A 26590-nucleotide genomic window follows, 5' to 3' on the forward strand; every position below is an offset into this window, starting at 1 on the left:
TAAATCACTGTTCATCCTTTTCTACATACTGATTTACCAGGCTAGGAGTGAAGGTAGCACCCATTGAAGTTCATGCAAATTACTAATACAGTTGTCCCTCACATTCAGAAATGTTTTTTAGACGTGCTAGTTCCTCACTTTCCATAACAAAGGAAAATAGCTATGACAACTCCGTGCCCCAAAGTATGTTTTTACAGTCTCTAATGTTTCCTGCTGTGAGGTAATGATTGTACATTGGTTTAACAACTAGACAGATAAAGGTGTTTGTCTCAGAGTTCTGTAGATATGAGTCCAATAAATGTATGTTTTTTTTGTGTCTAATAAGAAGGTTGGCATTTTCCGTAGTTGTGGATGTTGAAAAACCTCACAAATGATGGTTCAACAGTGGATACTACCCTTAATGAAATGCGTCTCCCTGGAGAAGGAGAAAGGCACTTGTGCATCTTTAGGAGGATTTACAAATGGGGAGTTCACAGACCTGTGGCCACAAGGAACTATGCTTTCCTTTTTGTTACTCATATAGCACTTTACACCTCTTCCTCTAAAGACACCATTCAATTTTGGGGGTCTTGGGTGGACAAAATGTTTTAGCGGTTGCATAACCTCACATTTACTGAATCTGAGGGTTTACGACAATTAAAACGCTCTGTGCATGAGGCCCCAGATCCATTCTTGTGTCTTTATTGTCTCCTTTTCTGCTTTTGAAATATTATAAAAACTTAGTGGATAACCCTATAAGTTCCAAATCACCAAAGACAGATTTTTAAACAGTCTGGACTTCAGGAGAGGGTAATGTGTGGGGGAGGTAAAAAGTAGATAGTTGCTTGAGTCTCATGTCTCATTTGTCTTCCTGTTTTCATTCTGATTACCAAATAAGAAAAAAAAACGTAATATTTGTGAAAATTAATTAAGTTCTTTACTTTTGTTAAATGGATTATAATTATGTGTTGGCAAGAAACCCAAAATCTTTATTAAGTAATTGCATGACCTGCTTTGTTAGAGTAATGCCTGATAGGTTGCCCACTAGGTCATGTAGGGTGGTATGCTGAATTGGACCTTGTCCCTGCTCCTCATGATCCTTGGTGAATCCAGTGTTCATCAGTCTTGATTCTGATGTTTAACCTCAGATTCACCTCTGCCTTTTCCCTTGCCTTGCCCTAAAAATAGACTTCTGCCATTACTGTTATAATGGACACGGAACTGGTCATAGTTGGGCCAGTGTTGATCTCTATAGTTACAGTTACTTGAGGTATTTGGTATCTCATTCCTGCAACTGCTGCTGGTGAATGTCCTGTTTTGTGGGGTAATTCCATGTTTATTACTGCAAATCTTATAGTTAGTAGGTTTTGATTGAGTTTAACGCACATCTTTTACATGTGGGTAGGTATTTTCACGGCTACATTTCAGGATATCTTTTGAACTTTTTTTGTTTTGCATTAATATAATTTATTCTGTTTTATTAATTTTTTGGGATGTGAAGATCACATTTTTTTTGATCAGTTTCCTTTTATCGAATTGCGATTAACCTGGCCTCTGTAACTTTTCACAGATATACTTCTATGCTAAAAAGACTCTGGTGCATTCTAGATTTGTTTTTTTCCCAAAAAGATACGGCATTCACTTGTGACTGTCAGGCCCGTGGTGATGATCAGGTTCTCCGGTATTTTATCTTCATTGCCCCTTTCAGGGCTGTCTTAATTTGATTATGTTGGTGACAGGATAAAGATTCTCACTCACAGATGTGATTCATCAATTGTAGCATCTGTTCAGGACCCAAAGTTGAGTGTGTAGCCATTATTTTGGCCAAGATTGTTTGTGATGATGGAAAAGAGAGCAGAACCTAACCTCTTCAGATTCCAAATTAAACAAGCATTTACAATGCAATGGTCTCGGCATTATTAAAGGTAGAGCTATTGGCATTGCTCATGACATTTTTTTCATTTTTTTTATAAAACATAAATAAATGGTATTGTCATTTACAATGGCAATAGGTGAGCATTAGAGAGTAGTAGAGAGTATTCGCGGACACAGAGCCCCACACACAGAAAGCCACATACACACAGAGCCCCCCCCACACACACAGAGCCCCCCCACACACACAGAGCCCCACACACACACACACACAGTGAGCCACACACACACAGCGAGCCACACACACACAGCGAGCCACACAGACACACACAGAGTCCTACACACACACACAGAGCCCCCCCCCACACACAGTGTCCCACACACACAGTGCCCCCCCCACACACACACACAGAGCGCCACACACGCACACACAGAGCCCCCCCACACACACAGAGCCCCCCCACACACACAGAGCCCCACACACACAGAGCCCCACACACACACAGAGCCCCCCCACACACACAGAGCCCCCCCACACACAGAGAGCCACACACACACACACAGCGAGCCACACACACACACACAGCGAGCCACACACACACAGTGAGCCACACACACACACACAGAGCCCCACACACACACAGAGCCCCCCCACACACAGAGCCCCCCCACACACACACACAGAGCCTCCCACACACACACAGAGCCCCCCACACACACACAGTGCCCCCCACACACACAGTGCCCCCCCACACACACACAGAGTGCCACACACACACACAGAGCCCCCCCCACACACACACAGAGCCCCCCCACACACACAGCCCCCCCCACACACACAGCCTCCCACACACACACACAGAGCCACACACACACGCAGCGAGCCACACACCCACACACAGCGAGCCCCACACACACACACACAGCGAGCCACACACACACACATCGAGCCACACACACACACACACACACACAGAGAGCCCCCCACACACACACACACAGAGCCTCACACACACACACACACAGAGCGGTCGCGACTAGGACAACGCAGGCGCCTGTCACAAATCAGAGCCAGATAACAGAAAGCAAATGGCATTGGTTGGTTAGAAGCACAAGTTCAAAGTCAAATTCAAAGGTCGGAGTCTAAAGGGTAAACAACATAGGTCAAAGGTAAGGACAAATTAACATAAACTTATACCACAGATAAAATAGAACGTGGGAGGCCCAAACCGAAAGAATCAAAATCTAAAAATGTTCCCAAACAAAGGTGACTGCTGAAACATTGGTAAAGGCAGCGAGCGTGGTGGGAGAGACATGGGAGGGGCGCGTCTGGGAGCCCGGGAGGGGCTGGCACAGCGCTGATGTCATTGTCATCTCGGAGCTGCATGGGCAGCCGCTGCCGCCACCTCAGACCCCAGGAAGATGTATTGTACTCACTGTAGATTATTTGTATAGCACCTGTATATATTTCAGCAATTTTTTTGTGTATGTATATTTTCACTGTCTGATCACCGTCTTTCTTGATGACATATTTCAAATGTGTAAACATTTTCAAAAAGATATAAAAAATCTAAAATAAAATAGATTACCATTCAGAACTAATGCACTGTTTGGACTTATAAGTAGTACAACAAAAAATCTGTCTGGCACCTTTCTTCGTTTAGTACAGTTCAGTGGTCCAAGCCAGTTCAGATACAGGACCCAAACCTTGGTATTTACCTTAGCAGTGACATCAGGCATGAGTGTCCACACATGAGGCTTCAAGGACGAGGGAAGAGACAGGAGTCTTGGGTGAAGATTGGATACGTTCCAGGACTGCACAATGCCCCCAATCTGAATTTTATGGCAGTTACCAGCACACCATGAATTAACAACATTTAAATTTTGAAACCCTGGGTGTTTGTCACTTTACGCTTTCTCAAAGTTGCACCCTGATTTTCTGCAGAACACACGTTGCATAGAGCTGTCGTCAGCGGTGCGGCCAGGTGGAAACGCTTGCAGATGATCGCCATGAGTCAGCGCTGCTGAGTCAGTGTGACGTCACAGCAAACCTGCGCTAAACGCCCCACATGGTGCCTTCCTCTCCACGGAGCCGCAAGGTTCAGTCAAGCATGGCTGGTGTCCCGACCTGTGCACACCGTACGCTTTCTCAAAGTTGCACCCTGATTTGCTGCAGAAAACACGTTGCTTAGAGCTGTCGTCAGCGGTGCGGCCAGGTGGAAACGCTTGCAGATGATCGCCATGAGTCAGTGGTGCTGAGTCAGTGTGACGTCACAGCAAACCTGCGCTAAACGCCCTGCATGGTGCCTTCCTCCCCACGGAGCCGCAAGGCTCAGTCAAGCATTGCGGGTTTCCCGACCTGTGCACACCGTACGCTTTCTCAAAGTTGCACGCTGATTTGCTGCAGAAAACACGTTGCATAGAGCTGTCGTCAGCGGTGCGGCCAGGTGGAAACGCTTGCAGATGACCGCCATGAGTCAGCGCTGCTGAGTCAGTGTGACGTCACAGCAAATCTGTGCTAAACGCCCCGCCTGGTGCCTTCCTCCCCACGGAGCCGCAAGGGTCAGTCAAGCATGGCGGGTGTCCCAACCTGTCCACACCGCTTTACGCACGGGATGAATCACTGATCACAAACAGAGAGAGTTGCACTAAGTGAGAGAAGCTACAACGAGTGAGAGAAAGTTACCGAAGCTTTCAAACCTTCATTCAAAGACTTTACAGCGCTTCTGTCTTTTTAACACTCATCTATTTATATAACAAGCATTGTCCCCGATCGGGAGTTGTGAAGCTCCGGCTGATCACCACCATCTTTCTCCGAGGAAGCACCGTCATTTTCTGATTCGGGGGCGTGATTTGCGTTCTCTCCTCTTCCCATTGGCTGGAAGGTAAAATTCCAGCCAATGGGAAGAGGAGAGAAAGAAAACAAGAAAGAAGCTAAAAAAAACGCCCCCGAATCCGAAAAAGACGGGGCTTGAACGGAGTGATGCCCCTCTTCTCCAATGGCTGGCCTCCGTTTAGGAAGCCAGCCAATGGAGAAGAGGGGCGGGTTCAAGCCCCCTAACTAAGAATCATTAAATCTCTGACCCAGACTGCGCAAGCGCAGCCTACGGTCCTCGACCTAAAAAGGGGCACAAGCTATTTTGTCAGTGATCTGAAAAACAAATATAATTACAGGTGTTTATATCACAGATTTAAACCTAGTCAACATCAACACAACTCCGGCAGCTGAGCCTCTATGATGTGGAAAAAAAAAGCCACCTGGACAGATAGAGTAATATCTGCACGAGAGGCAGAATGGACATCATCACAAAAGTAAACTACTTTACATAAAAAATAAAGTCTGCCTAGGAATTAGAATCAACTAACCATATTATGCATGGTCTGGAAAATTTGTTTCCAGCAGGATGATGAATCCTCACACCACTCTTGTGGCACGTTTCATCATTCCCCAGCTAGCCTTAGAAAGCATCCTTGTAAGACCACACCTGCTAGTGAATCTTTTTTTAATGTATGCTCTGTGTGGGGGAGATGTGTAGTGCTTTCAAATATATGTGAAGGGAAACAATGAATATTTAAATTGTGTGAACATGAAGGCCTCCACTTGGGTGGGACTTTATTAATAGAAAATATGTGGAAAATGGATGTACGACGTTACGACGCGTACCATAACAACGCGTGCTTTAACAACGTGTCCCTTACAACGCAAGTCGTTATCACGACTTGCGTTGGGGGCGCGGATTGAGAATAGTATAATTTACTATTCTAACAGCAGTCCCCGTGGACACTAGGGAAGGTGTTGGAATAGTAAATATACTATTCTTAATCCTCTAGCGCCCTCCAGCGCAAGTCGTGGTTACGACTTGCGTTGTAACGGATGCGTTGTGAAAGCCTTGCGGAGTAAAATCCGCGTTGTAAAGGATGTTCCCCGTGGAAAATGCCAGAACTCCATAATTAATCAGTAAACACTGCAGCCTCGGATTCGTAAAAAAATCAAAGGACCGCCTAATTGTCCATCGTCATATAATAACTTTGTGTGAAAGATAAACAAAACATAAACATTCTAATTCTGTCCAGGACCATTGGGGTCTGCAGTTGAATGAAAATAGCTTTTTCAAGCAACCCCCCCTCCAAAAAAAAACTTGCAGTGCAAAAATACTCACCGGGTAACATGTTCTGTTGCAAACCCTGGGTTCTGCTGACAATTACAAACAACTCGGCCTATGACCTATGTGTGTGTTTGTGTATAGTCACTCCCATTCATTAGTTCCTTGTATATTTACAACGTTGTGAAAGTGTATCCTTTTTTTACCCTTTCAAGAAAACATCTAACATATTTTTATGCTTTGTTACAGTGAACTTTTCTGGCGATTTGAGAAGCTTGTTTAGTAACAACCAGGGAGTCACATTATTGCTTGGTGAAGTCATTGGATAGTGTTGTCACTCTTTAGGTCAGTCTTTCACAAGACCTATAAGGTGTGAGGTTCCTTGACCATGGAACAATTACCTGATCTCTATGATATCTTCCAAGGAGAGGTAAGTCTGACATTATTATTTTGTATTTTATTTTGGTTCAGTTTTATGTCAGTATGTTCACAGTCACAACATTAAATGAATGAAAGTCCCAACTTAATCATGTTTGCTCTGTCATCAGCCCTTTATCGAGAGGTTTCATTTCTGAAGCAAATCACAACGAGCATTGACATATCAAATAGGGCTCGCTTTGGGACCTTATAAGTATTTAGTTATGCAGCACGATATCCTTGGTGCAACAACATAAACTGTTGCATGGCTAAACACTTATAAGGTCCCAAAGGCGAGGCTTATTGGCTATACCAATGCTTGTTTTTACTTTATAACTTATACGTTAAGGTTTCAAATATAAAATTAATGTAAACCGCAGTAGGTACAGGTTTGTTCCTTGAAAGTTCCAATTATGTAGTGTGGTGTCGATACATGTTTGCCAGTGACCAGGTAAAAGTTGTCTTTGTCAGTAATAAAAATGCTATTGTAGTGGCCTATATATGGGCAAGTACGTTACCTTTGTTTTTATGTTGATTACTAGCATTAATAACCTGTATTCCGTAAAAAGGTATGTAATCAATTATGTCTGTTATAACGTATTGGTGCACAATTTTTTATTGTACTCGCTATCATTATGCACCTTGTTTCACTTACCATAGTGATATAAAGAAATTATTTATTTTACGGGTTATGTCGATACTGCATGTACTTCCTATTGAACTTTAAATATGGCCGGGGAGTTGGGGGTAACCATTGGTTAGGTTGCTGAAGGAGCCTTAGCCTAAGTCATCTGAGTTGCTGTCTGGAGTCAAACCCTCTTCCTAGCAACAGCCCGAGCTGCAAGCAGTGGAGGGCGTCTCATACTGACGCGGCGGCAGGCAGAACAAGACAACTTCAAAGATAGAAGACAGTGTCCTATTGGCAGGAAGCCCACGTCTGTAATCCTAGGATTGTTTACTGGGTAGCCTGCTCATGACTTTAACATGAGCGCCATGGTAAAGATGTCAGTTGTGGCTAACAGGACAGCGGGAGGGGGCTAGGAGCACTTCTGACAGGGGGAGGGGGGCAGCAAGAAGGTGGACAGCGGGAGGTGTGCGAGTGCGGGCAAAGCGCAGGGGGTGACTAGCACTCCATAAAGGTGCAAACTCAGCGATAATGAATCAGGGAATTAGGACGTGGCAAGCCCGGCTTCGAAAGTGGTGCGAGCGAAAGTGAAAGCAGTGCGTTTGCACATATGTTTACAATTAGGGCGGGGCGGGACGGAGCAGCATTGAAAGCGAGAGGAAAGCCAGATGGCGCCTGATCGGGCGCTGAAAGCTGGCGGTTTCGCGTGTGCACGCGCTCGTAACCACAAGCACTAGGCCAGCAAAAGGGCGTGGTAGCACTTTTAAAAGCCCACTTACTAAATGTCTCGCAGAGCAGCGCATGCGCATGCTCGGACGAGACCTAAAACTGGAGGCATAGATATTTAATTTAGGCTGATAAATTGCTGCTTTTGTGGATTATTTGGTCTCTTGATGATTCTTCAGTACTTATTTGTGACCTTTAATAAAAGGATGCAGGCCGACTGGTAGTCTTGTGCAGATAGTCAGAAGATGAGTTTTTAAGTCATGTGGCTGTAAAGTTGATGTATCTGCTCATGTTTTGTACTCACCATAACTTACAGTTTAAAGCATTTTATTGAAAGTACACATTTTTAGATATCATCTAAACTTAGTAGAAATGCCTCTTGGCAGAATACCCTTAGCATCCATTGATTGTAGGTTAAAGGGAAAGCGAGGCATCAGTTCAACCCCACTTAATTGTCCCTTCAGTTTGTATCTTAAGTAAATAACAACCACAACTAGCCCACTCCATCCCTGCCCACATGATTGTCATGTAGTAATCACTTTTAAAAATGATGAATAGGGCAACCTGTCTTCACAGCAAAAACCTGAATTTTTCTAGATCTAAGAATTCTGACTCTCCAATCCACTTTTAATCAGATAGGTCGAAAATGTACAGCGTCTAACTTGAAAAGATGGTCATTTGGCGAGTATTAAAAGGACTGGAAACAAATGTTCTTACTCGTCACATTGCATCAATGCTTCCCCCTGGCAATGACCTCCTATAACTTGTAAATACCATCTTGTGAGCGGGGATGGGAAACAAGTTCCTTCAAAGGAGGATGCTATAAGCGGTTTCACATGAATTAGCATATGGCCCACCAAAATTTCGGACAGTGCCAGTTTGGTTATTGTGAGGTCCCAGGTCAGCAAGAGGGTATGTGTGATGTTGCGAAGCTAAGCATTTCAAGATCTCTATTGTTTAGAGATTGATAAGATTTCCCAGAGGTCCCTCCAATACCTAGTCTATATGGACCCATTTATTGGTATGTTACATTTACTATGGTTCATTTTCAACGACCTGATTTTACAAAAGCATCAAGACGTAGCTTGAATCTGCCAGTGATAGCATTGGCCCCTTTAAGAAAATTAAGATCATGCGACCCCATGACGCCCAAAGTTGATTCTCTGATGACTTAAAATCAAAGAAACTAGCCGTAAGGCAAGCTGAACATAGTCGGAGACGTGATTATTCTTCAGACAAAAAGGCCACTTAAGTAATCCAGCTTAAAGTATATAAAAACGCTATTCTCCAGACTAAGGCAGAATACTTCTCCTCAAAAATCATAAACTTGGCTAAAAAGTCTAAGGATATTTTTTCCATAGTTGATGAGCTCGCTAAACTGGATAGAGTCATGGCGAAACCTGTTCCTTCGCAATCTTTATGTGACTCTCTTAACTCCTACTTCTTTGAGAAAATTGCCACTATCAAGGCCAGCATCCCTACCCTTATCTCTTCTATGGCTTCCCCATTTATATGTAAAAACCCACTCTTACTTGATCGAATTCCTCCAATCTCAAGGGAAGACTTCTTTGTTTAACTTTAAAAAGTTGGTTCCTGATCCCCCACTGATTGCTGTCCTCCTCATATTTTACAGGAAGCTTTTCTCACTTGTCCGGACCCCCCTTTAATTTCTGAACAAGACCCTCAAATTAGGTTTAGTCCCCAACACTTTCAAAAGTGCTGAAATTGTCCTGATAGTGAAGAAGCCCAGCTCTGACCCCCTGGTTCTCAGCAACTACTGCCCCATTTCTCTGTTGCCTTACTTATGCAACATTTTAGAAGCTCATGTAGCAAACTGCCTCAGCTCCTTCATTGAGCACTCCCACTTCCTTGACTCCCATCAGGCAGGATTCAGACCTGCACACTCAATGGAGTCAGTTATCCTTGCAGTCATGGATGAGCTTAGAAGGGGGAGCAACAAGGGTCTCACCCAGGCCCTGGTACTCCTGGATTTGTCAGCTGCTTTGGACACGGTCGATCATGGCCTCCTGATTGACCGTGTCAACAACGCTGGAATCCAGGGTCTGGCGTTGAAGTGGATTTCTTCTTTCCTCAGCAACCGATTCAAGCAGTTCGCCTTGCCAATTTTTCTTCTAAAAAAATTAAATTGACCTGCGGGGTACCCCAGGGTTCTTCCCTCTCACCCCTTCTTTTTAACTTGTACCTCTTACCCTTGATTTGGTCTTTGCATGAAAGAATGGTTGAAACCTTTAACTACGCTGATGACCTACAGCTGGTGTTTGACATCAATTCTTCCATTTCTTATGTGCTTAATTTCCAATCCACCTTGAGTTTCATCAGTGAATGAATGAATGACAATCAACTGAAACTAAATCCGGATGAAACCGAGCTGATTCTGACAGGAGGATCAGCAAACCCGTGGAACTCTAATTTTTGGCCTCCACTGCTGGGTAGTCCCACACTTCCAGCAGGCTCTGTTAAGAGCTTAGAGATAGTGATCAGTAATGATCTGTCCATGAAGGCCCAGATTGGCTCAGTGGTCTCTGCCTGTTTTTTCCACCTGAGAAGAATTCGGAAGATCAGTAGATTCTTGACCACTGAGGCCTTGACTTTGGTCATTCTAGCTTTGGTAATCTCCCGCATTGATTACGCCAACTCACTATATGTTGGCATCCCAGCATATCAATTACATTGCTTGCAGTTGGTTCAAAACCAAGCGGCTAGTTAATTTTCTGTCAGCCTAGACTTTAGACCTCTGATGAAGAGTTTACATTGGCTTCCAGTGGCTAAACGCTGTGCCTTTAAGCTGGGATGTACCATCTTTAAAGCCCTCGCTGGGAATGGCCCAGCATTATTTTCCTCAAGGATCCAGCGTTACATCCCCTCTCGGGAACTGCGTTCTTCCAATCTGAATTTGCTGACTACTCCGTCATTCAAACGCAAAAAGCATGGGGGACTCAGATTTGCGGTCTTAGCCCCTCAATTTTCGAACTTGCTTCCTGTGACCCCTTATGCACAGTTCAGGAAACAGCTTAAGACCTGGCTATTCTCCCAGGCATATGAGCAAGTTAATTATCTCATTGACGCAGCCTCCTGTTTGCTCCCAGCGCCATGAAACCGTTTGGTGTACGTGCGCTTAATAAATATGTTTAACATTACTTATTTTTTACATCACATATTCATTTAACATACATGCTTTTACTTCCATTTATTGTATGTTTCTCTTGCAGTCCATAGTTAGAGCGTCCATTGATCTCCAAAGGTCTGGGAAAGTCAATCCCCAACTCCCCAATCACAAGGTGCCTTCTTGAGAGAGGTGTGGCGCCGCGGCCAGGGCGACTGACGCTGGAATCTGGGGACCACGGTTCGATCCCCGGCTCCGGCGGCAGATTAGCCCAGCACCATGTGACTCTGGGCAATAGCTCGCTTAATCTTCCCGACGGCCCCCAGCGCCTAGAGACCCTTACGGGTGATTGTGCGCTTTACAAATGTGGACTTTGATTCTCCTCAATATGCTTGCCCTCTGCTCATTTAACTCTCGCTGCAGATCCAAGATGCTGGCTTTTTGGATAGGAGTTGGGAGTGCTTGGAAGGAGTATAGCAGCCTCTGAAATTTGACCATTTTCACTGCCACCGTTCATCCCTGCCACAATATCAGAAGGACACAGCATTTGGCTAGGACGGCAAGTATCCAGGTTTTAAGGGGAAGTCAGTTCACACGAACCCATGTTGCTTAAGAAAATAAGAACAATACCAATATAGCAAATTGACCATGACACCAAGTGGACTATGCATACTTATGCAGTGAACATATACAAGAATACAGGAGGCTTAGGTTTAGAATTTATAACTTGTCTTTATCATTTTAGGTTTAGGTTTAGAATTTATAACTTGTCTTTATCATCTTTATAGCTCTCCATTTTCTCAAACCTATCAAGCTGGTGGAGGATGATTGGACATTGTCACCATCGTCTGCTAAAGCATAAAGGGGATATTTCTTTTCTGGGGTGGCCAAATGCCAGTGAGTCCAGACTCCCTATTGTCTCTGTGGGAATTTAATTATCCGGTCTCAACCATCAGAATATCAGAACTTTCCCACATGGCGCTGTGTTGGACCAGTGATGGGAGGAGCACATATGTGCCGAATAACGGCCACAGCAGTCAACTTGTTGTCATCTGAGGTGTCCTGAACATCCAAAAATGTTCAGTGCTCCAGAAGCTCAGCAGCACCAACCAGATTACCAGCAAAATGGGCCTTCTTTCTGTATATCATCCACTTCTATGGGAGACTCACCACCCTCACAGTCATTCTCCATCTGGCAGCTGTTTCCCAGCACAATTCCTCATTGATCCGTGTCTACTCTGCTCCATATTCTTCTCCTTGCCATTCCACGGGAGCTGCCCGTCTGCACCATCATGCTCTAGACACCTATTTTACCTCCCTAGTCAGCAGCACTAGATGGTATTCCGCCTCTGATGCCAAAGGAGCCTTTAGGGTGGCTCTCTTCACTCCAAACACCCAAGCTACTCCACGTGGCACTGGCGTCCAGAAATTATTTGCCTCCAATGCCAGTATTCCTTCAGCTTCCATCCTGAATTCTGGGCTCTGGCACCATTTTGGGACACAGCCAGCGGACAGTCCCTCTTTCCTGCTTGCCACTGAATCATCTACTTACGTACTTTGAGAGACCATAAAGCCCACAGAGTGATTCCAAGCAGGTCACGGCAGCACTTACTTCTCCAACTGCAACCTCAATATTCCTCGTAGTTTGTTTGAGGACTCTTGCGCCGGTATCAACTCTGAGATCATGGGAAGAGTTCCAAACTCCTCCATTTTGACTCCTACCCCACTCACAATAACTTTTAAGCTCTTTGTTGCAGACTGGAAACAGTAGAAGAAAGGCATCTCTAACCGTGATTGAACTGAGGAATCTAACAGTAGGATAGTCATGGTAATATCTATCCCTCCTCTGACAGACAAATATATGTTTTTATAGGCCACAAACTGCAATTAGCACATGAAGGTTGAAAGAAATTGATGTTCTGCTTATTGTGTTGGACTTGACCCTGGCTTGCCTAAGCACACATTTCCATGCAAAAAGAATGTACAAAATGTGCAGATACAGCACAAACTTTTTGTAATTTGTTCACTTGTAATTTTCTCCTCATGTTATTTGTTACCACAATAAATAAATAAATAAATAATAAAATAATATAAAATGATAAATTGGTCTGTGTTTTCAAGTAAGTTGCTGCAGTGAGAGCCCTCTAGAAAATAATCCTTCAGCATGCTTACATCTAGTATGGCTGTAGTGGTACTTTAAAATTCTTATTAAAACAAAATAAAACACTATTATTTAAATGATTCAAGACTGGCATTGTCATGGTTGTCTGAATTTCACTGACCATACTGTAACAATGTAGGAAAATCTGATAGAAGTTGATGTCACATATATGCAACCCAGAAGTAAAAATGGAAAGGCCTGGTTTTGCGTGCGTGGGTCAGCTGTTTATTGACAGAGCACCATTTGCCTTTGAATATTCTAAATGTTTGTTCCAGCCCCAAAACAGAATGTTTGTGGTATACCGAACTACAACAGTAGGCCCTAGAACATTGTGATAAAAGAAAGAGGGCAGGCGTGGAGTCGATCAAAAATGTACACATTTTGTAAAGACATATCACTCAATATCAGTACAAATCATCATACAAAAATTACTTGACGTGGCTGTCCTTGATGCAAAACTTTGCTGCGTGAGCAGACTGCAGAGAAATTACTCTTAGACTTTTAAGTTTAGCTATGGTAAAAATATTGATTATGTGGAGCTAATTCATCTTGTTGCTGTCAAATCAGGGAAAAACGCATGTAAGGTGTTTCTGTGTTGGTCTCTCATCTCTAACAAGCTGCCTAGATATATCATGCAGTTGCTAAATACCAGAACGCAAACATAGCAATAATGACTCGCACTTGATGGGTCTGCTCCAAAATTCCACTGGGAGGAGATCATGCTGCAGGTGAGAAATATACGGAATTATTGAAGGGTAACAGTGAATTACAGGGATATTTTCCACCAAATGGTTTTTAGTGACATGAAATAGCCAGCTAGAGTGAAACTTGAGTTGTCGATGGTGTCACTCAGAACCCCAGGTGAAAAATGGTACCCGTAATTCGCTATTTACTCATCTATAATTTTATGGTATATATGTCCCTCTTGCCCCCAAATCATCGACCCCTGCTTTCAACTGTTACGCTGGGGCATAGGTGTAATTTGGCGCCATACAGAATATGGCCTCCCTCCCTGTTCCAAATTAAAAAAATACTATGCCACCCCACCACTCTCTGTGCCTTCCCCCTCATTTAGAAGCTATGCTCCCTGCATTCCAGCACTGCTCTAACAGGCTCTCTTAGAGCCCATCCAGAGCAGCCTGCAATTCCTTTATGACGTAGCAACAGTGAGTTATGAAATCCGTTACCCACCATTGCTAGGTCACAGTAGTAAATTATCACATTTAGAATGTGATATTAAAGCAAATGGCTCTCATGAGAGCCATACATAACATATAGAATTTTAGAGGCGTAACAGTGACTAATGGTGATGTTTTTCACCAAGGGGTTCGGAGTAACATGAAATACACAATGAAAGCGAAGCTCGAGTTGCTTTGATGTCACTCGGAACCATTTGGTGAAAAACATCCTTGTAATTGATGTTTTACTAATCTATAATGGTATGTTATATATGGCCCCCAAATCATCTGCCCCTGCTTTCACCTCTAGCCTTTTCGGTGCTCATGATGGCTCCTGGCTGTCATGAGTCACGGTAGGCGTGTGCTCATGACGGCTGGGAGCCGTCAGAACGTTGTCGCTTTGCCCATGCGCTGTTAATTCCCCGCCTGTGCAGGAGAATTAATCAATGGGTGGAGTTCTGACGGCTCCCGGCCGTCATGAGCACACGCCCACCGTGATTTATGACGGCCGGGAGCTGTCATGAGTACCGCAGCGCCATGCCCAACCCCGCCCCCCTTGCACCTCGGCGGAATTCACGCCACGGCGAAGGGGCTAGCACGTGGCGGAGGAGTAATGGGGAGCCACGCATAACATAGCCTCTCGTCCCTGACACAAATGTGAACAAATACCACACCAGCTATCTTTAACCAACTCCCACCACCTTCCCTGCCTTCCTTCCCCCTCCTGCCGGTGTGCTTACTTTCAGTCAAAGCAGCGCTGCGCTGGCAGGCTAACAGAGAGCCCCGTCAGCCTGCTCTGGAGCACCTTTCTAACGTATCATCAGTAGGTAACGAGTTGTGTTAGCAACTGTTTGTACATCATAGTAGTGAGTTGCCAGATTTAGAATCTGTGTAAACAGAGGTTTCCTGTGGAAGCCATGTGTAACATACCTAATATACGGCTTCCACATGACCCTCGAGGCATGCAGATGAATGGGACAATAATCCACTCTGTTGCCCTGCACCATTTTCCAATCCACTACAAGAATTACGAACCCCTGTGCAATAGTGAGAATGAAACGCCTTTAAGAAAGTTTTGGAACAAAGTATACAACATGTTGGCTACAGATTAATCGACAGTAGAAATACACAACAAGTACACAAAATATATGTATACCTGATACCAATTACGATCAGACTTGTAGACCTTCACAACTAACCTCTGCTAATCCTAAGCCCTCAGATGTTTTTCATTTATTTTAATTATGCTATAATAATTAACGCTCCCCATTTTCCGTTTTTTATGTTTTTTACAGATAAAAACTGTTTCTCTGTCTATATTTATTTTTTCTTATTGAAAAACAGAAAATAGATCCTTTTTTGATTGATTCTTGATGCTGTCAGTCATGAGTGCCAGGAAAATAGCTGACTGGCAGGGGGACTTAAAAAGTGGACAAGTTTCCCTAACAAATCTTTAAGCTGTTGCAGAAATGGATGTGTTTATGCTGCAATGCATTTTTTAGCAGTATGTAGTATACAAGTTATGAATTGCATATGGCTACCCATATCACTAAAGCCTATAAGGCGTTTGAGTATGATTGTACCTGTAAATGTTAAATAAATGTAGAAGGTTTGCTGTGTTACACGGTCATCAGTTAGAGTATCCTTGTCATCTTAGAAACTGCCTTTTCGATAATGAAAGAGAATTTCAGGCTCGTGCTTGCCTGGTGCTGATTGTCCAATTTCTTTGTAGGTAGCAAGTATTACAGAATATGGAGCCTTTATAAAAGTTCCAGGCTGCAGAAAACAAGGTACTGCCTGTTTGTGTCCCTCGACCACTCATGGAAAATCCTCTCTTTCTGTACAACTGTATCTTGTAATTCTTTGTCAGGACAGCAGTGAAGGATTGCTTTTTCAGTTTCTTTATTACCCAAATGACAGCAGCCAAATGCTAAAGGATAAAACCTACAGTGTTTAGTAATTAAATTACAAGTTACAACGTAGAATTTAAACCAATCATAACCTGTCTTTTACATTTCTGGCATGCCCGCCATTTTGAAGGGCTCTCTTTGCTGCTTTGCTGCCTGAGATGAACGTAATTTGGTTATATCCCACATTAATGTTTGAAAATCTATTTCTAACTTGTGTTGTTACAGTTTCCTTTTCTCAATTGTTATTATGAGAATGTGCAATGCACTGCTGTGGAAAATTGTCATACTTTATTGCACCGTCACTGTGGAAAATTGTCATGCTAAATTGACAATACGAGTTGTTAACTTCACCAGATGTTTACAGTTTCTTGTAGTAATTTTTGGCTTGACCACCCAGAAGCCCATGTTTGCAGTTTCTTCCAGTGATTAGAAACTGGGCATTAACACCTTCGAGAGGATTGTGGTGATTTGGGATACATGCAGGGTAGATCTATTTGCATCACATCTCAACAACCAGCACACATCGGCAGACTCTTTATCATTGGTGATGCTTGCATTTTTGGAGATTGGACAAAATTCATAGGTAAGCAATGCCCCCCTTCCTGGATGATTTCTTGACTAGCTCCACAATTCAGGATACAATGGCCATATTTGGTGTTGAAGACCCCTCTATAGAGATGTCAAGCTTGCGTTCTAGTTTTGGAACTTTTTTGAGCTTCTCCAATCCATCTACCACATTTTCCTTCAATTTTGAGCAATTTATGGGCCACTATTTCTCTCCATTCAAGATTACTTAGGTAGATTTATTTCCCACCCTTGTGGAATTTTCCTCCTTTTGGCACTAATTATAGAAAACATTGGTCACCTTTTATGTTCTAACTATGCAGTGTGGCACCATAGGAATTGGAAAGGGAAAGCCCTTCCTCAGTAAACTCAAACAGTAAGTATAAGCTATTTTATCTAGACTTGGCTGCAGAGCCAACATTTCCAGATGCTGTTGTTTGCTATGGAGCTCTCTCTGGACACGGCTCAAGCACTTCTACAATATTTTGGTACACAGTATGCCTTGAAAGACCTTTGCAGTTCGTTTTCCTGATAATCGAGTAGTTCCTTCTTCTGCTCCATATTTTTCCAGGGAACATATGAAACATAAGGATTTTTTAGATTTGTTTTGACTTACTCTCTGTACAGTTTTCTAGTGACCATGCCAAGGATGGGTTTTTGTCAGAGTCTTTATGTGGGACAGCCCTGGTCTTTGTAAAATGTTTAGTGACACCCTCAAATGCATGTCTGGATAAAACTGCTACATTTCTTTTAGAACGTAAAAAAATGAATGTCCTGATGTTGAATATTCTGCCAAAGAGGCACTTTGTGATATCCATCAAGAAAATATCGATGGCTAACTTGTGTCACTCTCCATCAATTGGTGATAGAGACTGCTTGGGTTGAAATCACTCCAGTGACGTCATATTTATGTGGCTTGAAAAAAGAAATTAAAGATAAATTAGACCGTGATTCCTGTTCTGCCAAATTTGCTGGTGTCATTAATCCTGTGGTGCTTATTGAAAGTAGTCTCTAACAAAGATGTACTGGAAAGCTTCGACCTGCAACTTGTAGATCCGTCCAGGCATACATTTCACATATGGCCGATAGTGCAAGTGATATTTTGACTTAGGAGGAACCCATGCAGATTGACCGGACCAGAGGTCCTTTGGCGGACGAAAAAGAAAAGAAGATGAAGAGCAGGACTTTGCTTAAATTGTGGCAGTTCTAGGTACTTGGTCCAGGATTGCCCCAGACACCCTCCACAAATCTGGGTAAAATGCCATCACCCATCACATATGAAGTAGAAGGGTGAAGTATAGACCATAAACAATACAGAGGATCAGTTGGTCCACCTACAAATTTCCCTGTTGGCCAAGAAGGATTGACTATTATTACATCCACCTGCAGAAATGTTGGTAAATGGCACTCCCCTGTATTTCTGTCGAGTGAAAGAGATTTCATTGCCTTTACTAAAGTAAGTTGTTGACAATAGAGAGAGGATTCTTGTGACCTAATAGCCTCTCTTAATTATACTATAATTTTTGGTATATGTTGGTTAAAGTGGTAAGCTCCTTATGTAAACTGGGCCCCCAGAACGATTTCACTATCTTTGCAGTTCTGCCATGACCACTGCTGTGTTTCAGAAAGTTACTGGTCACCCACAAAGAAAGTTAAACATGTCGGATCAACACCAGGTGTAACTGGGCCCAATCGCTCTATGGTTCCCGCCATTATCATACATTTTCTGTAGTCTTTTTTCAAACCATGAGTTCACTCCATCGCTCCTTATTGGGAGTATGATTGCTCCATTCCTTACAAACGAGGTTCCACCATTCCTCTGGGAAAAATGTATTCTTTGCTGTAAAATAAAACAGAGTTTGTAATGGATTATTGAAAGAAAATGGAGAGAATTGACTCTTTGTTCCCTTTTCATCACCGCAATATCAAAAATGCAAGTTCCTTTGGATTACCCTATATTTAAGAGTATGCACTGCTATTTATATCTACTCAAGTTAGCTTCAAACATACAATCTCTCAACTACTACACAACCATCATCTACACGAGGGAGATAAACTAGCAAGCCAAAAGACACAAAATTAAAACATGAAAAATAGATATATTTATTGTTATATAAAAAAAGAAATTCAAAATGAAATACACATTGTGCCTGCAGTAAAAAACATTAAAACCACATTAAAAAGACTTTGTTTGTCGTAACACTTAATCAAGGGACAGGACAAATAAGATACACATCTATGGTTGGTAATGTATCTTCGTAATGTAACAAAGCAAATCAGTTCCTAACCCTGGAATACAATTAAAAAGCCTATACAATCTAAACTAGAGAGTACACATAAAAGACAGTACACTTTGTTTTAGTACGGATGTGAGTTTTTCTGATAACAATGTCAAGCACTAGAACCCGATACCGAAGAATTAATTAGTAATCTGTGGTTCCAGCCATATGTTGGATTGTGTCATGGAGCGTCGATGCGTTTTGATGGATAGGTATTACTCCACCATCTTTTTGAAGACCATATCTGTAACTCTCTTGGTCAAATGATTTTTTGAAGAAAAACTAAAAATAGAAATACCTGTATGTCAGCATACATATATTCGTCTACCTAACGACAGCTTAGCTATAGTTGATTCCAGTCACAAAATATCTGTTAGTATACATAAACATATATCTCATGGTACTATTAACACATTTGGAAATAGTCAGCAAACGTATCTTAAAACAACGGATTTACAATAGGGCACCAAAAGAACTCCTATTGATGCACTTTATAAAAATAAACGTCCATTTTTAATGTTTGCAATGTCTTTGGGCTTCACATTATCGTTCCCCAATATGTCCATGCACTCTCACTCGAGATACTAAACATGCACCCCCAGCGGAGGGATTCTCATTCACTCCAAGTGCAGACCTTTTATGTACCGGTCTGGCTAATCAATAAGCATAGTTATCCTATTGCTAGTCTCACCTGATAGTTGCTGATTCAATGATCGAATGATTCTGGGTTGTCTGTATAACAGGTAGCTGGAGGAGAAAATAACCCCATCCTCCTAGGCTGTATGTTGTGATTTAAGTCTTTTGGCGTATCTACAAATGGAGAATCATTTCGATTAAATAGGAATATGAACAGAGTTTTAAAAATCTTCAGCTCTATATCATCTATTGCCTGCACTTTATGTCATACACAGTCCTAGTGACAGCGGAATGGATCTCTCACTTGTGACTCTATCCCAATAGAGAGAGAATATTTTCCGATCTCAGGTAGTAAAAATAATTAGGATTTCAATCACACTCTCCGTTTATTCTGTTGTGATCAGCAGAAATATAGTACGTTTGAGTACAAGATGATACTAGGTCCTAGGTTATCGCTCTGTATCTAACTACGTTTTTTCATTTACTCTGTGTGCTAGCAATATTAACATACCTTTAGGACCGAGCTGCCACACTCGATAGAACTTCCTGGTCCGGTCAATATAGACCCAGCCAACATTTTTAAATTAGGTCTGAAAAGAGCAGAAAAATGTATCGTGTAAATCATCATGTTATTTGGCTTTCCTAACCCCAGGAAGACCTGACCCAGGCTTTTTTAGTTTGCGCAATGTTGCTCAAGTGTACTTACAAAGTGGGGGACCTAATATAATACTTCAAATACGTAAGACACACCACGCCCAGCCTTCGTGGTAAATTATCATAAATTACATTTTTTATATTATCTGGGCTAGAAAAACACAAGTGGGGAAATATCTCAAATGTTCATCGAGGACAATCTTAGCCTAGGGGTCCTTATACTATTTGTATAGAGCAATGTAAAAGTACCTTTCCTGTTTGAAAAATACCCTGAATCGATTTCCCATGTGTCCTAGTATAGCGACTGCATCCTTACCTGTCGGCTTGGCGAGGCGTCCCGTACAGTTAGTTTGAAGTTCAATAAACCAATTCTTTCCTCTCTCTTTATATATCGTCAGGTCCGACTTCACCTGATCGTATTTTACCCATCTTGCTCTTGAATACACCCGCGATACTCATTCCGGGATGGGCGGCTCTACCGGTGTCAGTGAAATAGAAAATGGATAACCATAAAATCTTTTATCGCTTCCTACATGGAAACCGTCACCATCTTGGAATGTGTTGTTTTTACTGTTTGCTATATAATATGTACAATTTCCGATATTAGCATCATACCTGGCTCATCAGTCCTCGGTGTTATTTAATACGTTTTCACTGTTCTATCGGCTCTTTATAAAAACCAAATAGGACTACGCACGACGGCTTACATAGTCGCACCATATCTGATTGAATATGCTGTACTGGCAGTTCCTACCTGCTGCTCTTCCAAAGGATAATGGAATATTTGTTGACCACTTTTTTTTAAAATTCCAATTGCTCTGTGACGTAAAAATCTAGCTATATAATGGAAGGTTCACTGCTTATCTTCCCCCCATAATGATCCTTCAGCAAAGCTGTCTAAAATTGCATGAATTATTTACACAATAAAGGACATCCAGTCATCACCATCAGTGGCACCCCAGTTTTTCATTCCAAAGCCAAAGATATTAGGTCATGTATTGACTACAAAGGGTTAGATAAATTGCCATCAAAGATGGTACCCTTGCCCCTTCATCAAAGACACCCTGGTGTCAGTACAAGTTTCATTAGCATGATGCTTATCATCTTTGGTGCATAAAGGAAGGTGATGAGTTGAGAATAGCTTTTTGCACCCCATTTGGAAATTTAGAATTTTGTCTGATCCCATTCAGGTTGAGGTACTCTTCTGCTTCATGGTCTTTGTATTTGCTGACATTTGTTATCATTTTGTGCTGATGTTCTTGCATAATATCCTTATATTCTTCAGAAATCTCTGTGTGAATCATAAACATATATCTACATGTTTGGGCAAGTTACAACAACATCGGTTGATCTGCAAGCTAAAGAAATATGAGTTTGCAAAGGAAGAAATCGACTATTTAGGATTCTGTTTGAGTTCCTCAGACTTATCAAGGGATCCTCAGACGAAACCTGCCATTGGGCAGTGGCCGTCACCTATGAGTGTTCAAGAAACCCTAAGTTTCCTTGGGTTTACAATTTTATAATGACAGTTTATCTAGAAAAGGTTGTCAAAGGGTTTCCTAAGCTTAATTTGCCTTCATTACTCTAAAGAGATTATTCACACTGGCTCTGATCCTTTATCTTCCTGACCCTACCACCAAATTCATAGTAAAGACTGATGCTTCTAAATAAGCATTGGTGGCCTTCCTGTTACAATCCCTAAATGATTATGACGTAGAACATCCCCTGTTTTCACTGCGTTATAAATTGTTGGATAATGAACTCAATTATTCAGTCCTGAAAAGAAAATTGTAGGCTGTGAAAATGGCATGTGCCTACTGGACGCATCGGTTACTGGGTACCAAGGAACCTTTTGAAATCCAAACAGACTCTAGAAACTTACAGTGTTAATGCAACATGCAGTGTAGGATTAGTTGTTAAGTTAGATGGACATAGTTGTTTTCACATTGCAATTTCACCATAACCTATATTCCTGAATGAAGAAATATTTTGGTAATCGTCTTATCTCCTCGTTATGCTGAGATTTGCCTTGTAGTTGATCAACCTATCCTTGTTGCTGAGTAGTTACCCAATCCTTTCTGGAGAAAGTAAAGGAAGACTAGATTTCCATCCTAGGGGGTTTCCATTTCTCTTCTCATTGACCCCTTACTTCCTGCATCCACAGATTTCATCACCTATTTACAGAATCATTGAAGTCTCATTGGAAACAGTTCCTGTATTCCCAAATCAAGGTGACAGTGCCAGCGTCAAATTTAGGACTGGAAAATCCTTTTTTGTTCCTCCTGCAAAGTTTTGCCTTTCTTCCTGCTTACTCCCAGTTCTTACCCTGCCAATCAAATTCTAACCAAGATTTTCTATCACTCATCAAATTGATCCTGTAACTTCTCATTTGCAATTGTCTCAAACTTGGAAGATTCATTGGGATTTTCGTGTGTCACAGCTATTTCATTATTTATGTTCTCAACCCCCTCAAATCATTGGGATGGACCTGAATTGGAAGTACTAGATATTTTCAGCAACAAGATTCATGTTGGTCTCAATATTTCCTCTGTTTCTGCTTCTCTTCAGGTTGATTCAGGTTGAAGCTGGTGCCTTGCCTGCACCCTCTTCTCTTCAGTCAAAAGTTCCAATATTGCCAACTCTTTTTTCTGCCCTTGCAATTTTTTCCTTATTTGGGGAGGTCATCCTGTACTCAGTCAATGAAAATCAAACAGAAAGGAGGGACTACTTCATCCAACCTTTGACACAGTTTTGCAGGCCTTTGTCTTGTTTTTTTTATTTTCTGTTCTTGTTGTATTTTTTAATTTATTTAGTAAATGTGCAGGCCCCACATTTCTGTTTATAAGCCTCTATCTGCATAACGCATTTTAATAAGTGCTAAGGATATGGTGTCACAGGTAGATATAGTCATTTGCTGAAGCTCACATTATTTCTGACGGTGCAATAGCTACTATTGCATCCCAGGAGCACCTAATTTTACAGACTACATATATATAATAATTACAACTTCTTTTATTTGGGCCACAAAGGGGGGCAGCACAGACCAGCTTGTTGGTGTGAAAAAGGCCGCTTTATTGGAAAAAGGTGCACCTTACAAATGATTTCCCTTGGCCTGTGTCTTACAAAACTAAACCTCGCTAAATATAATTTTTTTTTTTTTTAAATTTATTTAGAAGTTTTCTATAGCGCTAACAAGACCCGAAGGTAGCAGAGCGCTTTACAGTAAGAGGAAAGGCATGGTGAGCAAAAAGATACGTAACACATAAAGGCAGTCCTCAAGACAATGTTGGGGGAGGAGAAGTTCGTAACAGTAGGCCTTTTGGTAGAAGGATACAGAGATAGCGCATAGTTCAGAGGGAGATCCTCGTTATCTAGGACCCAAGGAACGGGTGAGGAACAAGGATTTGAGTTGGATCTTGAAGTCCGGATAGGAAGGTAGAGTTCTGATATGAGGGGGGATAGAGTTCCATATTTTGGGGGCATTTCCAGTGAAGGAGCAGTCCGCAGTTTTCTTCTTTCTGGTTTTTGGTGGGATGAGCAGCAGGGAGTTGGAGCTTCTCAAATATCTGCGTTGGCCTGCTTTTTTGAGCTTGTTAGCCAAGTATTCTGGTTTACCGGTGTGGAGGGCCTTGTGTGTTAGGCAGGCCGTTCTGAAGGAGCTACGCATTTCCACCGGGAGCCATTCAAGTTCTTTGAGTGCTGGGGAGATGTGGTCAAATTTTTTGCATCCTGTGATCATTCTTGCTGCCGCATGTAGTGTTGTTTTTAATGGAGCCAAGTGTGATTTGGGTATGCCTGTAAGGATTGAGTTCCCATAGTCCAGTCTAGATAGAACTAGAGATTGGGTGGCTAGTTTGAGGTCTTTGTTTGGAATAAAAGGTTTTATTTTATTCAGCAGTCTGAGGTTGAAGAAAGCACTTTTTGCCGAGTTCTTGATGTGGTTTGTCAGGGTTAATTTGGGGTCAAGGGTGAAACCCAGGGATTTGACGGAATCAGTTGGCGTGAGAGAACCTTTAAGAGCATCGATCGACTTCAGCCATTCAGTGATTTGAGGATTGTCTTCTTTGTTTGAGATGAGAAGAGTTTCGGTCTTGTCGGGATTGAGTTTCAGGTGGTTTTTTGTTAGCCAGTCTTGAACATCTTTTAAGACAGCATTTAGTCTGTGGATGTCATTAAGCGAGGAGGTTTCCAGGTAGATCTGCGTGTCATCCGCGTAGAGGTGGAAGAGGATATTGGCATTCCTGAGTAGTTTGGCGAGCGGTTCCATATAAATGTTGAAGAGCTGAGGAGAAAGTACTGATCCTTGGGGGACACCTTTGTTGACTTGCTGCGTTTCAGAGGTGAAGTTCTTCAGTTTTATTATTTGCGAACGGTTGTGGAGAAAGGAAGAAAACCAATCAAGGACAACTTCGCCGAGGCCAGCTCTTGCTTGCAGAGTTTTGATGAGGAGCTTATGGTCTACCGTGTCGAAGGCTGCGGATAGATCAAGGAGTATGAGAAGGCAGCACTTGTCAGCGTCAAGAGAACCGTGAATGTCATCTAAGATGTTCAGCATCGCGGTTTCTGTGCTGCGGCCTGGTCTGAAGCCAGATTGGAGGGGATCGAGGAGATTGATGTTCTCCAGATGATGAGTCAGTTGCAGAAGAACACATCGTTCCTGTGTTTTGGCGAGTAGAGGGAGGTTAGATATCGGTCGGAAATTGTTTAAGTCTGCAGAGTCAAGACTGGGTTTTTTCAGTAAAGGAGTGACTTGTCCCATTTTTAGGCAGTCAGGGACCACTCCGCTTTGTAGGGAGCTGTTTATGATTTTGCCCCAGATGGGAGCTAAAGTGAGCTTCATTTTTTTGACTAGTGAGGGAGGAATGGGGTCTGAGATGTGAGCTGATGGTTTGGCGGTCGAGATCAGCGAGATTATCTCAGTTTCCTGCACGTGGCGAAAGCTTAGCCACGGGGCGGGGGGGGGGCCCAGAGAGGAGGGTCTGAGGGATGGCCGCGTTACTGATGTCTAGAGATAGTTCAATTTTTAGGACCTTGTCGTTGAAGAAGCTGGCGAAGCTATCGCAAAGTTCTTTGGACGCTTGCAAGGGTGGGGGTAGAGGCTTGGATGTTTGATGTCTGATTATGTTGAAGAGCTCCTTAGGTCTGTTTTTGGAGTTGGCTAGAGCCTCTCGGAAGAAGCTGGATTTCTTGCTTTTGATATTGTTGTTGTACTTCTTGCGGGCTGTTTTTAGTTGTAGGCGAAGGGTGGTTGTTGGGTTGTTTCTCCACTTTCTTTCTTTGGCTCTCAATGATCTTCTTTCTGCGTTGAGGTCCGCATTGAACCACGTTCTGGATGGGGTGGCGCGACTTCTTTTGAGCTTTGGAGGAGCTAGATTATCGAGAATAGAGACTAGCTCAGAGTTGTAGTGGTCAGTGAGTTCGTTGGTCGAAAGATGTGGGGAGTTGTCTAGAAGAAGAGAACTTAGCTGCCCTTCTAGAATGTCTAGGGGGACTTGGGAGAGGTTTCTTGACCATTTGGGTGGGTCTTGGGGAGGTTTAAGCGGGATGATGGGGTGATTAATGTGAAATAGGATCATATGGTGATCTGACCAGTCAACAGGGAGTATGTGGTTGATCGTGATTGAATTCTTTTGTGCAATGATGGCGTCCAATGTGGCTCCTTTGTAATGTGTCTCCTCGGTGCAATGTTGAGTGAGGTTGTTGTCGGTGAGGAGGTTGGATAGTGATCTAATTAGAGGGTTATGGGATTCATTCCATCGGAGATTCAGGTCACCAAGAATAATGTTTTTGGAGTCATCGAGAGAGTCTTGGGCGATCAGGTTGGATAGTTGGTCTCCAAACTCATTGTTTCTGCCCGGAGGGTGATAAAGAAGATGGCAGAGTAGAGAGTCATTGTCTTTGGTTTTGATGGAAGCGGATAGGCATTCAAATGAGTTGTATTCAAAGGGGGAGGTTTCTGTGATGTTCCAGCTGTCCTTGTGGATGATAGCAACTCCACCTCCTCGTTGTTCTATCCTGTCTTTGGAGATGAGGGAGAATCCCGGTGGAACCAGCATGTCTAGGCAGGGGGGAGATTACTTATTAAGCCAGGTCTCAGTGAGGAACGCAACGTCTATGTCGTGTGTGAGGATGGCTTCAGCTATGTCCGTTGCATGTAATGAGGCCGATCTGCAGTTCATTAGGAGGCAGTTGGTGATTCTCTCCTGAGTGCTGGTGGTTTTGTCTTTAACTTCTCTGGGTATGGCGGTGAGGACTGGTAGTCTTTGTCGTTTGAGGATGGGTTGATCTTTCCGGAAACCAGTGATTACTTGGATTTTAGATTTAGGTGAGACTGAGATGGGAGAGTCGTAGGTCGTGGCTAG

General features: G+C 42.7%; 1 protein-coding gene across 1 annotated transcript in view; it reads left to right on the forward strand.

The window, feature by feature from the left end:
* The window catches only part of ZCCHC17 (zinc finger CCHC-type containing 17), a 100090-nt gene that overhangs the window by 30714 nt on the left and 42786 nt on the right, over positions 1-26590 (forward strand). Inside the window, exons 2-3 of the mRNA XM_078681898.1 lie at positions 6204-6384; positions 15918-15975. Of these exons, the coding sequence (XP_078538024.1) occupies positions 6343-6384; positions 15918-15975 (100 nt within the window). The 5' untranslated portion in view covers positions 6204-6342. The remainder of the gene's footprint in view (positions 1-6203; positions 6385-15917; positions 15976-26590) is intronic.

The sequence above is a fragment of the Lissotriton helveticus genome, chromosome 3_1 (assembly GCF_964261635.1).
Source record: "Lissotriton helveticus chromosome 3_1, aLisHel1.1, whole genome shotgun sequence".
NCBI lineage: Eukaryota > Metazoa > Chordata > Amphibia > Caudata > Salamandridae > Lissotriton > Lissotriton helveticus.